A 14480-nucleotide genomic window follows, 5' to 3' on the forward strand; every position below is an offset into this window, starting at 1 on the left:
AGGAAAATTTGACTGACAAGTACCCTATGTTTTTATGTAGGGTAACCCTTAACCCCAGTAAGTACAGCATGCTGCCCCACAGACCAGCTGCACAGCCGGCTGTCTGGCACAGGGCAAGGACACAGAGGTCAGGGAAGTGACCTTTACTGCATGCTAGAGCTGCAATGGTAGCCTGTACTGCTGAACTACAGCCTGAGTCAGCCTGTGCAAGTACAGCACAGCACAAAAGCGCATAATAAAATCATAAAAGGATGCATAATTAAGCTACTTATCCAGCTTGGATGCCAAAGAAATGTGAATAGTCCACAGCCTAATACAGAGAGGAAATGCTGAAGGCATAAACCCACAGGCAAACTACACTGTAGCAGCTAGGTGTGAGTGCCCAGACTCTGCCTTTGGAAAGTGTGAGTACTGAGCAAGCTGTGTGTTGGAGAGAAGGTATGTGCAAGATAATTGGTCCTGATTGATCAGGAAGCAAGTGTTAGGGCAGAATTAGAATTGCTGTCAGTGGCTGCACTGTGTTCTCACAACTTCAAAATTAGGACAGCTTGCCAGCCATTAACTTATTCATATATCCAGGGACTCAGGCTACAAATTACTGTATTTTATGTTGACTCAAGGCAACGGGTACTGTCTTACCCTCTTTCTCTTGGAGCAAGGAAGCCATCAGTGAACCAGCTCTGAATGACATCACAGGAAGAAAGATATTTACACTAAATAAAAAGCTTCACCAATACGCTTCTGCACTGACTTCACATGTGGCTTAGTGAGGAACTTAAATTCAACTCAGCCTACCCTGGTATCAGACAATGGAATCAGTAGTGTGTACAGAACTATTGAGTGCTACTCTCAAGGAGCAACATCTCACCCTGATGTAAAACAGAGCAGGATTTCTTTCTTACCTTTATATAACCAAACAGGACTCCAGGCCTTTTTGCACAGCACTAGCTTCCCTGACATGAGTCTCAGTATAAATGCCTCATTCTCTTTTTACCCTCTATTGAGGCCTTGCATTCAAGCACATCTCTCTTCCTTTTTTGTGTTATTATTAGATCTAATACTCCTAAAAGACTAATAGGTCCTTGAATGTATCAATCACAGAGTCTAGATGTAACTCTTACAGTACTGTGATAAAATTGCAGTATTTTACATGCTTACTACAGATTACAATTGCCAGACCAACTTTGCTACTCTCTACACTTTAGTTGCCATTTGCTAGATGACTTCAATTAGAGTCTCCTTTTTGGCATCTGTGACTCATCTCAACTTCCCCACTACTTGCAGCTATAATAAACCCTTCTTGTGCTCAGTGAAGGTCACATCTTCCATGTTCTGGAACAATTTCACAGACTCCAACTTCCTCCACATCTCATTGAAAACCTGTGTCCTCCCCCGCCAAGCTGCCTCTCAAATCTGAGTCTGCCAGCACCTGAGCCCCTGCTCCAGGCTACACCCTTCATGACACAAATGTCATTTGCTTGCATGGCTCATCTCTTCCTTATCTCAGTACTCCAGTTTCAGCATGCATGATACTTTATAGTTAAAGACAACAGCTTTTTAAGCAAACTATAGATACAATCTATTTATCAGCACAATACCAAATACTCTGGTTGCCCAAGTAAGCAAAACAATCTCTTTAATTACAAATTGTGGCTGAATTATTGCATCAGGAGAGCAATGAATTCCATGAAAGAAACATGAAATCCTGTTTAATTACTCAGAGTATGAAAAACTTTTTTCACTGCTCAGTTTTGAGTATGCTCCTTTTTCTTTTGATACCTCCTGGTTCTTGCATGATGAAATAGGCAGTTGCTGTTCTCCATTTATTTTCTTTATACAAGTCATCATTTTCATATGCCTTTACATTATACTAAGGTGACCCTCTCTCTTCTTCCGTTGTTTCTCTGATCTCCTGTACAATCCTTGTAGCATCTACAGTCACTGTACTATTTGCATCTGCAAAATACCATACTTTCACATTACATTTGATAAAAATTTTAACTAAAAATGGCAATGGAACAGTTTGTTCTACTTACATGAGTCTAGCAGCACAATGGAAAATAGTGACAGGCAGCCCAGCTCTATAGGTTTCACCAGTAGCAGTTCTCTTCAAAGACAGAGCTCCCCGAGTAGTATAAGAGCTAGCCTTTGTTGCTCCCCCTTGCCTTACACTAACATCATCATTATATCTGTATCACCTGATGTATGAATCCTTACTCAGACATTTTAAAGAGTGCAAGGTTGCAAGAGACCAGCTAGCTTGGATGGGCTCACATTCATGGTGCTCAGGGCTGGAACACTGGATAGTACATGCCCAGGTTCTACTTTACATGAATATGAAATATAGCTCTGAAACACCATGAGGATTTCTGGGTTTGTATAGTATATTTGTCATCCTGTCCCCTTTCTTTTATACCATCCCTGCAAGAAGGACCCACATTTCTGAAATACTAAGACTGATGTGTTTGCACCTTGCCAGAATCATGTTTTTATAGCTTGACACCAAGCATGTGCTGCTTGCTCTATGGCACAATGTAGAGACAATAGCTCTGCTTGGATAACAAGACTATCCTAGCTGGAAGAGTCAGATTTGGCAAATTTTATATCCATATCATCTGTCTAGAGGAAACCCTGGAGTGAATTATCTTTTCAATGAATTATCCTTTCAATAGTGCCTGCACTCCATTTTGGCAAGAGGTAGTAGCATCATCATAGAAGGGAGTCCCGTAGCAAATCAGTGTTCATGAAGTGTGCCCATGGGAGATGAGACTGCCTGTGGCAAAACAGAGCATGACACTGACCCTTATTTTCCAACTTTGGTTGAACTGTGAAGGCAATGGTGTGTCTTTCAGACATTATTTTGTTTCAAGTAAATGAGAGCTGAGATATGCAACCTGCTATTTTTAGAGAGACACTTAACATAATGAAAATAATAATAGAACCTCACAAGTTTGATAATACTGAGAATCCATTTTTGTTATTAGCTGTTCTTTCTCTAGCATCTTAGAAATCACATAGCAGGTTTATGACTCCCTTCTTCTAGTGGATAAAAACCAAACAAGAACATGCTTCTTGCTTTACACGCAATTTCTGGCTATTTAAGAGCCACCAATTTACTTCCACCAGCAGTTTTATGACATACTATCAGGATTCATTGACAAAGTTCCCAAATCTTTTAATGGGAAGATACACATTACTGAAATTACATGACACTCAGTAAAGAATAAAGAAATAATCAATAAAGGCCTTCAGAAAACACCATTAAAGTGGTCTTTACTTCTGATGAAGGCTGTCAGACTCAACCTTTACTGTTTTTTCAAGTGCAACTAATACAAACCAATAAGGACTTCACATTGAAAAAAATATTTAATCAAAACCGTGGACTGGGCTGTCTGTGTATGTGTTATAAAAAAAATAAAAATAAAATTGTTGGTTTCAACAACAAAAAAACCTGCCAGCCATGAAGATTTATGCTAAGTGAGAGTAATTTCTCAGATAATTGATTTGAAAAGGGCACATTGTTTTACAAAGACAGACCATTTAGTAGTTTCTCCTCTTTTGTTTTGGTATAGTAAGCTTGGTACAGCTGGAGCATGCAGACAGCAGCACCAAACAGTGACACTGAAAGACTTCTTCAAAGTAAAGTAGGATGCCTCAAAATTTATTTTGCAAAGTGCTACACTTTGCTGAGTTGATTTAAAGAAAAATCTGTGTTCACAACTCTCTAACCTCGACTTGCCCGAGCTAGCTTCTTTTAACCTATGGGAATGTCAACTTCTCATCTTGACACTGGCACTCAGAGAAACTGGGTCAATCACAGCAGCTGACAGCTTCCCTGGCTTTTCCCTTTACAGGTCTGTTTTAACATGGTGGTATTGGGAGTTAGCAGCTTTGGGGAAACCACCCTGTTGCCTGACCGGAGCCAAAGCAGTCTCTTGGCTATAAACCCAGCTAGTGTGCTTGAAGGAGTACTCCTCCTCTTATTCTTCCTGCCCAACCCCCTTTGTTTTAAGACAACAGCGGGGAGAATGGGGAAAAAAAAAATAATATCCAAAATCTACCTCCAGATACAGAGAGGCATACACAAACATACACTTCTCAATGATATCATGTGTTCTTCGGACACCGCTACTAGCTGCTTCTGTGAAGCACCAGCGAGTATTTCACTCAAGGTCACAGAAAGCTAAGTGAAATACTGAAAAAAATTAAATAAGTTAAGGATCATAAAGAGCAGTATGCGAACGACTCGCTTTTTTTCACCTGTATTAAATTTATCAGTCCTATTAACTGTTTCAGCACAAAGCATTCCAGAAGAAAGGAAGAAATAGGAATTACTTAGAAGTTTCCAGTACTATGCCTTATTGCAGAGTTTGCTGCTGTTTCACAGTAACTTTTGGAAATTTTGGACTTTCTTTGATGCTTTCTCTTTCAGGTGAGGCTGCTGTCCTATGATCATCTGTCAACAGAAGCACCTGTCCCAGAAGCACCTGGATGCAGAATGCAGCCCAATGTAGGATGTTACAAGGAGAAGGAGCAGAACTAAATATCTGCCCAGTTAAAAATAAAGAAATAAAGAAATAAATCCAGAATTATAATAGCAAGGAAAATCTCTAACTTTTTTTCAGCGTACTAGTTAGGTGTGCAATTTCCCTTTCACCAAGCTGCCGGCTGAGTTACCACTGCTTTAGATCTCCCAAGCAGGTCAAAGCAGCAGGGAAGAGGTTATGCCTTGTGCCTGTGAGACAGTGAGAAGGAACAGCCATTCCTGCTCCATGAAAAACAGCAGAAATTTGGTAATTCTATGGCCATTGAACAGTAACTATCACACTTGTTGCAGAGCATGTAGCACAGCTTTACAGACCCATCTCCTTGTTATCTTTTCTGGTTGTTAAAAACTGGTTAGTCCTCTGTTGCATGTATCACTAAGGCAGCTGAAAGCCTGTATTAACAAATCAGAATTAAATGGACCCATAATACCATGTACCACATATTTTTGCTTGCATCGCAAATATCATTGTATTCAGCAGTGTTTAAGAAGCTGACTTAAAAGGGCCTGAGGCTATTAAAAATTCAGAGCTAGAAGCTTTTGGATGCCTATTTATTTTCTAGTGCTTTACTGTTACACACAAAGCATGGACTGATTAATTCTTTTATGCTTTTTTTTTTTTTTAAAGATTTGTATCAGCACAGTTCAGAATTTCAACAACCAAGCAGCTGTCTCAATTTCTTTCCCTTGCACAGTTGTTTTTCCAGTGCAATTTTGTGGGAAAGAATTACTCTTCCAGTCAAGAACAGCAATATGGCCAAGAAGTTGCAAACTTCCCATAAAATTTTCACATAAATATGCATGACAAGTAAAAAAAAATTCAATATATATCTGTCTCTATCTATACACATACTTGTGCACACACATATATATACACAGCTATAGATAGATAACATCTCCCCAAAACCAAATGTGTATAAACAATTTCAATTCCTTACGAAAAAGAAGATGTTCTGGCTAGGAGATGAGACAGAGACTCTTCTTCCCCCTACATCAAAACTAAAAGACAACCCACATGGAGATACTTTAGTATCTTCTAGAGAAGAATGGCGGGGGCGTGGGGAAATCTTTGGCTCTCCAATCTGCACATTTCCATGTTTTCACATGCAGACTGTTGCATAAACTCAAAAAATTCTCTTGGCCATATGTTTCTGCCAGCCACTCCTTGGAAACCATGTAAATGTCTCTAACAAACAGCTTGCTTAGATGTATATAGCTGTAGAACAGAAAAGTCATGAGCCTGATGAAATTGCAAAATCGCAGGCTAATAACTTTGGGCAACACAGGTTTTTTCCCATTTGCTCTAAACAACAAAGGAGGCGGACAGGATGCTTGTTCTTTCTATATTACTTAGGCTTTGAGAAAAGCAGACACGCCTATGCACCAGCAGTGTGAGCAGCAGCACAATACACTGAAACTGGGAAGAAACTAGAAGTGGTTTGGGAATCACTACTACACTGCCTTTCTGACTATCAGACATTAACAAAGACATTCTTGGATTCTGTATTCTGCCTGGCAATCAGCAAAGTCACTATCCACGGTCTTCCAAGAGTTACATCCTCCCAGTTGTTCCCAGCATACCTTGAAGCTCTTTCCCCACTAGCTTATTCCATGCCTGGAATTCCCATTCTACGATATCCAGATGCAGAATTCTTCCTACGGATGTTTTTGGGAACGCATTTGTGGCCAGACACTGGGTGGGGTTTGTATATGTATTTTTTTAAAAATACATTTCTGTGCTAGAACTGTGCTCCACCAGAGTCATTAGAGCATTTGATTCAATTTGCATCGGCTACCTTTAAATAGATTGATAGTCCTCTGCAGAAACAACTTTTAGCCTTGTAAAATATTGCAGATACTCTCCGTGCATAACAAGAAGCCACACAAGCTTCAAAAGAGATGCAAGGTAATCCACTTTCTGTGTTTTCTCATGAGCTGCATACTCAAAGTGCACAGCGCAAGGTCCTTACCCTACTCTTGTTCAGGAGAAAGCTTGTCTTGATGTTAGGCTGTGCCATTGCAACAGAGAGAAAGGAATAAAAAGTAACAGAAATGCATGGCAGTAAAAAAGTCCACCTTGCACACTCAGGTCTCTTTTCTCTTTTACCCATATTTCAAGTTGAGGAAAGGAGTAAAACTGCCCGAATTCCCACAACGGAAAGAAAAGCTATAGACAGACTCTCCCCTGCAGCTAATGTAGTAAGCTAACTGCCTGAGCATTACAAGGATGCCTTTCCTAGTGACTACAAACACTCTGCTGTTTAACTCCAACTTTTGTGTTAGAATCACCAAATCCTTGAGAAACCATCCATAGACTTTCTAGTAAAATAATCCTTAACACCTCATTTACTAGTGTCTTTTTGACTAATACTGGATCATGAACCTGGTGAAATTATCCATTTCGTGTTTTGTATAGGTATTTATCAGTGTACTATCTGAAGTTTTTAGCAGGTACATCTAACAATGGCTAGCAGCAAAGGAATCATTCCATTTTGGGGAAGAAAAAAAAAGAAAGAGAAAAGACAAAAGAAAAAAAAAAAAAAGTGTAGGTTTTGGAGTTTCTCTGAACTCTGTATAGGACCAGAATTGAAGCTGCATGAAAAGAAAAAGAAGGGAGGTGTAGAGAAAGTGAGAAAGAGGGACAAGAAGAATCTAATGATTAAGTTGCTGATTTAGTCTGTCTGGGCCTGGATCTTGGGCGTCATTCACTCCAGGCAAGCATGTTTACCATGGAGTTTTGCTCTCAGCCTTTGTTCTATTGAAACTCCTCTACCTGAGATAGTACCCAAACTAGTAATTTGGCAAGAAAGATAAGGCAGTCAGAAATGGCCTACAGCCCTTCTGGCACAGCTGCCTTCTCCTTTGCATCATGGAAAAGCCATTCTGGGCCCAAAGAACACTTTTTCTAGCAGTAAATTGAATCATCTCCATGTAAAAGTGTTGGAGCTCTTTTTAAGCAGCTCCACATTTGCTGTGGGTTCTGTCACTTTTCTTCCCAAGTCACAGTCAATCAATGCAGTTGCCAACAAAACTGAAGTTCTCTAGAAGGACAACAGCAGCTCAACAGCTGAAGGTGTAGGTGGGGATCACTGTCATTTTGCTTGCTCTGTGCCTGCTTATTACATAAGGGCACATTTCGTTCTCTGTCAGGGCTATGAAACTCTCCATTGGTGCCCCAGTTAGTGAAGGAGTGCTCCACTTCCCACTACTATCATGGGAACATGTGCTTTATGCAGTGTGGAGCTACAAAGCAGCTGCCACACATGGACTCTTCATCCAAAAGGCCACCCCATTGACTCGACAGTTGTGAAAAGGCTACAGACCTCATACAGAAGGATTTCTTTGCTCCAAACATACTGAAGTAAAGCACCTTGCTTAGTGCCCTGATGGACAGCTTTAACTGGACAACCATTTAACACCCATACTGAGTGGAAAAAAAGGTATCGCTGGCTTCCCAGTGCTATTCTGACTACCTGTCAACAACTCTATTCAGCATGTGTGATGATGGGACAGCTAGTGGCACACACTGCACCGCTGGAAGTGCCATCAGAGCAATGCACACATGGTCGGTTGGATAACACCACATTCCCACAGCAGCATGTACATATAGAGATGGAGACACAACTCCCACTGCACCTTCTGCAAACCACAGAGAGAACCTGAACTATTCACTTATTATTATTTGTGCCACCTTGCTTCTTTTTGGACAAATATTATCATCACTATTAAGTACACATATCACAGTAATGCCCAATGGTGCTTTCTAAATGAAGCTGGCACTTAATTCTGTCAGCCTAAGTTAATCACATTCATTGCAGCTTGACCTTACCTTCCAGTTTGCATTCATAGCTCTCAGCCCTGCGCTTTTTCCATAATGTATGCCAGAAAGGAGCAAGTTCAGCACCCGTAACTTGCTTATTTGTGCCTGTGTTTCATGGTAAGCGTAAGTTTTTTCCATCTCTAGGTCAGCACAAATCTGCTGGCACTAATGCAACAGAGTGAAGTCTTTGACCTGAGTTAACAGAAGCAGTGAAGTATACTGCCTGAATATGCTAGCTCTAACAGTAATACAGTTTTTTCCCCCCAAGATTCTACAGCCATTCTTACAAATTAAGGAAACAAGTGTATACAGTAACAGCTACAACCCTTGTAGAAAAAAGGTTGTTCTTCACTGATCTCAAAAATCAGTAACTATAAGACCACCAGCTGCTGGCAATAGGATGACTAGGTTTATCCATAATCTTACTCTACCTGGCTTTACTAATATTAAGAAGGGTGGATTTTAGCTGTAAATACCAGGTAAAGGACATAAACATTCTGACAAGTTAAGTTCCTGTTTATTAAAGGGCAATCATCTTTAGACAATTTATCTTTCTTCTTCTAAAATAAAAAAAAGGCCTCTCATTCTCTGAGCTAGAGAGTCAATATTCTTAACAATAACTCTTCTAATTTCTCTCCTACTCAGTCCTTAGCTGAAAGTATTTCATCTGTGGTTTGGCTTTAGAAAAAAAATGTCTTAATACATTATGTATTCAGGACTGTATTATGAACATTTCTGTATGTCTCCACAAAAAAATAAAGTTAAGGAAAATACTTAGGAAATGTACAAAAGGAAAAAGTATGAAATACATTTAAGAAATCTGCATGAACGATATGACAATATATTCCACAAGCTGGGTTTTTTGTGTGGGTACACACACTCCCCTCTCTCTCTGGGTGGTCTGCAGTGTTTTTGTGATTTCTTTACTTGCAATTTCTTAAAGAAGCAATTTAAGAATTGTAAGGAATAATTAAAAACAAAACAAAACCAAAACTTGGAAAATAAGATTAACTACAATTTGCTTTCTAACTTAAATAGGCTTCCTCTATTTCTGCTGACATTTCTACCTAACACTTTCCCACCAACAAAAACTCTAACTAGAATTTTAAGCCAGCAACAGCACAAGCACTTGACCAACAGTGTATAATAAAACCAATACTTGTTTATGGCCTCAGCAATATTTGCCAAGTCCCTTGATTTGGAGCGTCTAAAATCTGCCTTAAATGCATGACCTTCCACATCAAAGGAACATCATTAAGCAGTGCTAGAGGGCTGAAACTTGGAATTAATGAGTCTTTCAAATAAACTAGTTACTTTCTGTTTTATTATGAATGCAGTATCTATTAGTCCTCCTTTAAGAAAAACATGTAAATATTTTAAGTAGATGTAATTTTCCATGCTCTTTCAATGCAGATTAATATGTTATATCCAGCTAGCATGGAAATGTAGCTCACATACTAAAAACGATGGAGTCTAATTAGAAAAACGACCTTTATGTAGATAACCAGTTAGAAGAGCAGCTGGGTGCTGGGATAGATTGCTTAGAAGTAAACCCTGGCAGGTGAAAAATAATTTCCTAAAGAAAGCATAGGAGCCTTTAGCTCCTCAGTTCAGTACACCCAAGGAAAAGGGCTAGTAAGGGGGGATGTAAGCCTGGGATGAGAAAAAACAAAGAAATGGTTTAGCAATCCAATTGGCTTTTATTTTTTTTCCTGTGTCTCAGATCTCTGTCAGGTTGTATAGCTAAAGGTTATGCTGTAAAGACAGATTCCCACCCTAACACAAGGCAACTTGTCTCAAAGGATCAGGTTGGCACCCCGACATTATAGAATCACAACCATCTGATTTCTGAAAGCTTTTCACTATTCAAAGTACACAAAAAGTATAAATGGACTCCTTCAGGAGAAAGGAGATTTTCTTATTCAAGAAGTTATATTCTACCAATTTGTATAATTTTCTACCCATCGACAAAAATACCCATGAAGAACAAAGGAGAAAATTGATGATGACACAGGCTCAAGAACAGAATGCACATCCTTACATGCTCTCACAGAACTTCGTAAGAGTGCTGGGCTTTTCCTGGTTGCGCCTTTGTCGAAACCAGCGTTGAATGCTGCGTACATCCCAGTCCAGCTGCTTGGAGAGGCCCTCCAGCCTCTTTTCATCTGGATGCTACAGAACAGAGAAGGATAAAAATTCTTTCTGTGCCCAACTGCAGTAACTCCATTTTAAATTTAGAAACTCTGTAATTGCCTCTCTATTTCTTAGAGGCTACTTGTCAGACACGTGGATATATGGAAATAATATTACTTTCACAGAAATCTCTGCTGGCAGATCAACATCAAAATATGTTTATAGTAACTATTATTAATCTAGAAAGACATACATGGTAATATTGCATGCAGGTTATTAATAATAAGAAACTTGAACGGAACAATGGGATGAAAATTTGCTTGAAACTTGGAAAGTGGTGATCAGTTGGAATAAAATCCATGCATTTCTCAAGTAGCAGGGCTTACAAGCACTCCCCTGCCTGCCACAGGCTATGCCTGTTCCATTGTCCTGCATCAAGATCTTTGTCCTATCAACTGTTGCAGTAGTGAAGGTTGTTCGACTGACATGGAAAGAAGATATATCGCATCCTTGTGCATGTTAATGTTAAAAAAATGAGGTCATTAAACAAAGTGACAACTTCAAAAGGAAAATCACCTTGACAACAGGGACAGAGAATTTTTTTTTCTGCAAGATTAGCTACACAGAATTATTCTCAAAAGCAGTGAGTGTGGAACTCTTATTCCGTAGAGCAGCTGCAAACCAGTGCAGAGGTAAGGCAAAAGAAAATGAGTCTGTCTTTAATTTTACTACTATGTGGAGAAGAGCAGTACAGACCACATTTCCAATCATGCAGCAATTCCACACATACAGTACTGCGTGAGGACTATTTCTATATTTCTCCTGATCTCATTCTTTTTTAAAGAAACAGAAAAATCTCTTGGACAATCTGTTTTCTAGAGTTTTAACTTTACTTCTGCAAGGCAGTTATTTATATACACTGAATGAGATAGAAGGAGCTGCCACAGTAAAGACGACTTTACGTGTTGCAGGAGGTTAAAATTTTTTTTTAGTCGACCAAAGTAGCCATGAGTTTTTCAGCGGAAGATTAAGAAAAGCCATTCTCTGTAACTTTAGAAAAATCAAATGATTGAAGCAGCTCTGCAGCTCTTGGGATTTTGACTAAGATAACTGCTGCATGTGACTCCAAAAAGGTGGCTGGCTAAATCGGACCGTTTCTTTGAGAGCAGCTACCGTACAGCCCCACCAAACTCTTGCAGGAAAGTAAATGCTTTCCTTTGGAGCTCTTTGCACTTGTCTCCATGCACTGGGTGCTGGGAGCTGTGTGTGCCAGCTCCTACCATGACTCACAGGCAGGAGTTAGATCACTTCACACACTCGGGCCCTGTGTCAGGCTAGAAGATTCTGCAAGGAAAAATTGAAAAAAACCCATCCCATTCTTCCTCCAGCTGAGTCTGGGTGACAGCACATGTGCTGCAACTTTTAAAAGTAAGGTACATGAGATACCCTCCCTGAAAACAGGACAGAAACTACACTGAGTGCCATGGTGATCTCAAGAGAGGGCTGGACACACAAGCAAAACAGATCCATGGCATATTTCACTGTCCCTGACACTGAACCCAATTTTGTCCCTCAGGCCTCCACAGGCCTTTCCACTACTAAGTGGCTAACCACCAAATTCTTCAGGAGACACTAAAAGACACCCGTTCACTGCCCACTGCATGGGAAAAGTTCAGGATACTTCAAAAGCATGGACAGGATGACATAGAGATTTAGTTCAGTTGTCATACAGTGAGAGCTGTAAAGACAGAGACATAAGTGGTGAGGGAGAGACTTGTGTAAAAAAAATCTGCAGGCAGAATATTATTCAGTCAATGCTCCTCAACGTTTCTAGCTCTGCCCCCAGTTTCAAAGGATGTTCATCACAGCTGAAACAGCTGGGACACCAGCAAGTCAGCAATGCCCTGTGCTCAGTGTGCTCAGGCAGTTCCACTAGGAGTGGCTTTGAAGTTCCATGGAAAACACAGTAAGGCCAATGTTACTGGCTCACAATTCACCTCTTTTTTTTAAAAAAAAAGACAATTTTGTGGAAATTTCTAAAAGGTAAGAAGCCAAAAAGTAGGTGGCCATATGGCACCTATAATGTATTTCCGTTACAACTTTTTTTTTATTAAAAGCTTACAGGAGATGTCATGAAGGGATGGACAACTGCTCAAGTTGTCATACCAATGACAACCTTGGCATTTGTATATTCTGATTTTAGCTGTAAAAAAGGAACACTGCATTTAGTGGTTAGCTTTGTTTTGTTCAGACGTAGTTTACAGTGCCATATCCCACTTTATAAGGTAAATATTTTATTTAAATACTCTACCTTTGTAATAGCTGTGAAAACTTTTTCCAGGATAGCATTAGGTTGAGCTTTCTGTGGTCCGTTGGCTTGGACTTTAAGGCCTAAGGCACATGGTTTAGCAATGAACCTGTGAGAAACAGAAGAACAAAAAAAACCAAACAACCGAGTGAAATGCTTCAGTTATTTACTTCATTGCTGTTATCAATCAATGACATGTGGTAAATGTGCAAACATTATAACCCTGCCAACAAAAGCAACACTTAGCCTTACAGCTCAAAAGCAAGCTCATACAGGCGATTACATTGCAAAATAAGTAACATCACTTTGAAGGATGAAAGGAACTCCATGTGGAGCACATAAAACTGAGGATTTTCTTTCATGTTGTGAAAAAAAAGGATAGAACAAAAGCATGAGGAATGCCTCCTAGAAAAACACCAACCAATGAAAAGAGCAGGGCAGCTTGCAGAGATGGGGAGCACGTAATATTCTCCTCCAAACAGAGCCTTTTTCATAAATCAGTTTCCAGGGTAGCTACTGCCTCAGGACTCATTCTGCAGTGGAAACTAAACAAGTCCTTAAAGGCAGCAAGCACTTAAGCTGCCCAGTCAATACAATTTTCTAAACCCTAAAGTTCAAACAGTATTGAGATATGCCTCAAAGACTTTGCTTTTCCTTCAAACTCTTCTGCTAAAATACAAAGCTGTCACAGATTCAAAGACCAATCTGTAAGTTCAACCAGTTGAACTTACTGGTGTAAGTATCGGGTGTCCCCGATACATTTTAGAGATGAATTACATAGCTTATATTACATACACTCAAAGATCACCATTCCACTTATTAAAACCTAAATTATTTGTAACTATGAGTCCAACTCTGGAAACCCCACAAAAGCTACAAAGTCTGTATAGGAATCACATTCATATATGAACAGTAAGAACTTCTGCCATTTCGAACTATGTAACCCTTGATTTCATCTAAAAGACTTCAATTTCCTAAGACTTTATTTGCCAGCAGGGACCAAAACAAACACACTCAGTAAAGAAGTAGTTCCATGTTTATCCAGCTGAATGACCACAAACTCTTAAAAATCATGGAATTCACATCCACATGCAAGCCCCATTTTAAGCACTGTTTTGAGCTACAACTGCTGTCCCTGCTATGTTTAAGACAGCACAGCTGATTAAAGAGAATTAATGCTAAGTAATGTTACAGTGGTTACAGCAATAGCATTTGGTAAAGGAAAATGGGTGATACCATATTAACTTGTTTTCCTTGGTTTTTCAAGGAAAAAATTATTTATAACATTCCCATATGAAAGCCAATTCTATAGCCTGAAATCAATATATGCCTACTAACTACTTGCAAGGGGGGTGGGAAGCCATATGTACAAAGACATGCAGTGTATCAGTGAAGTCGCTATTTGAAACTTGTATGTTATGAGAGGAAAAAAACCCTACTGTACGCTGTAAAAGTTTGGTTGCAATCTGGATTGGCTGCAGATTGTAACCATACTGCTAGCTCCATAACATCAACCAAATCGATGCACTGCATCACATATCAATTCCCTGCTTTAGGATTAAGAGCTCTGACAGTACCATTTTCACTGCTGAGCTTGAGAAGAAAGCAGTCCTTTTTAACACTCATGAAACAGAAGCATGTAAGCTCTGTACATTTTATATGCAAATACACTT

The 14480-nt window shown here is 39.6% G+C and overlaps 1 protein-coding gene across 2 annotated transcripts in view; it reads right to left on the reverse strand.

Annotated features, from left to right (window-relative positions):
• The window catches only part of CERS6 (ceramide synthase 6), a 128122-nt gene that overhangs the window by 75143 nt on the left and 38499 nt on the right, over positions 1-14480 (reverse strand). For both annotated transcript variants that reach the window (XM_056349593.1, XM_056349592.1), the window contains exons 2-3: positions 12811-12916; positions 10408-10538 (exon numbers count right to left, since the gene is read on the reverse strand). In XM_056349593.1, the coding sequence (XP_056205568.1) occupies positions 10408-10538; positions 12811-12916 (237 nt within the window). The remainder of the gene's footprint in view (positions 1-10407; positions 10539-12810; positions 12917-14480) is intronic.

This window comes from Falco biarmicus, chromosome 8 (genome assembly GCF_023638135.1).
Source record: "Falco biarmicus isolate bFalBia1 chromosome 8, bFalBia1.pri, whole genome shotgun sequence".
NCBI classification, from domain to species: domain Eukaryota; kingdom Metazoa; phylum Chordata; class Aves; order Falconiformes; family Falconidae; genus Falco; species Falco biarmicus.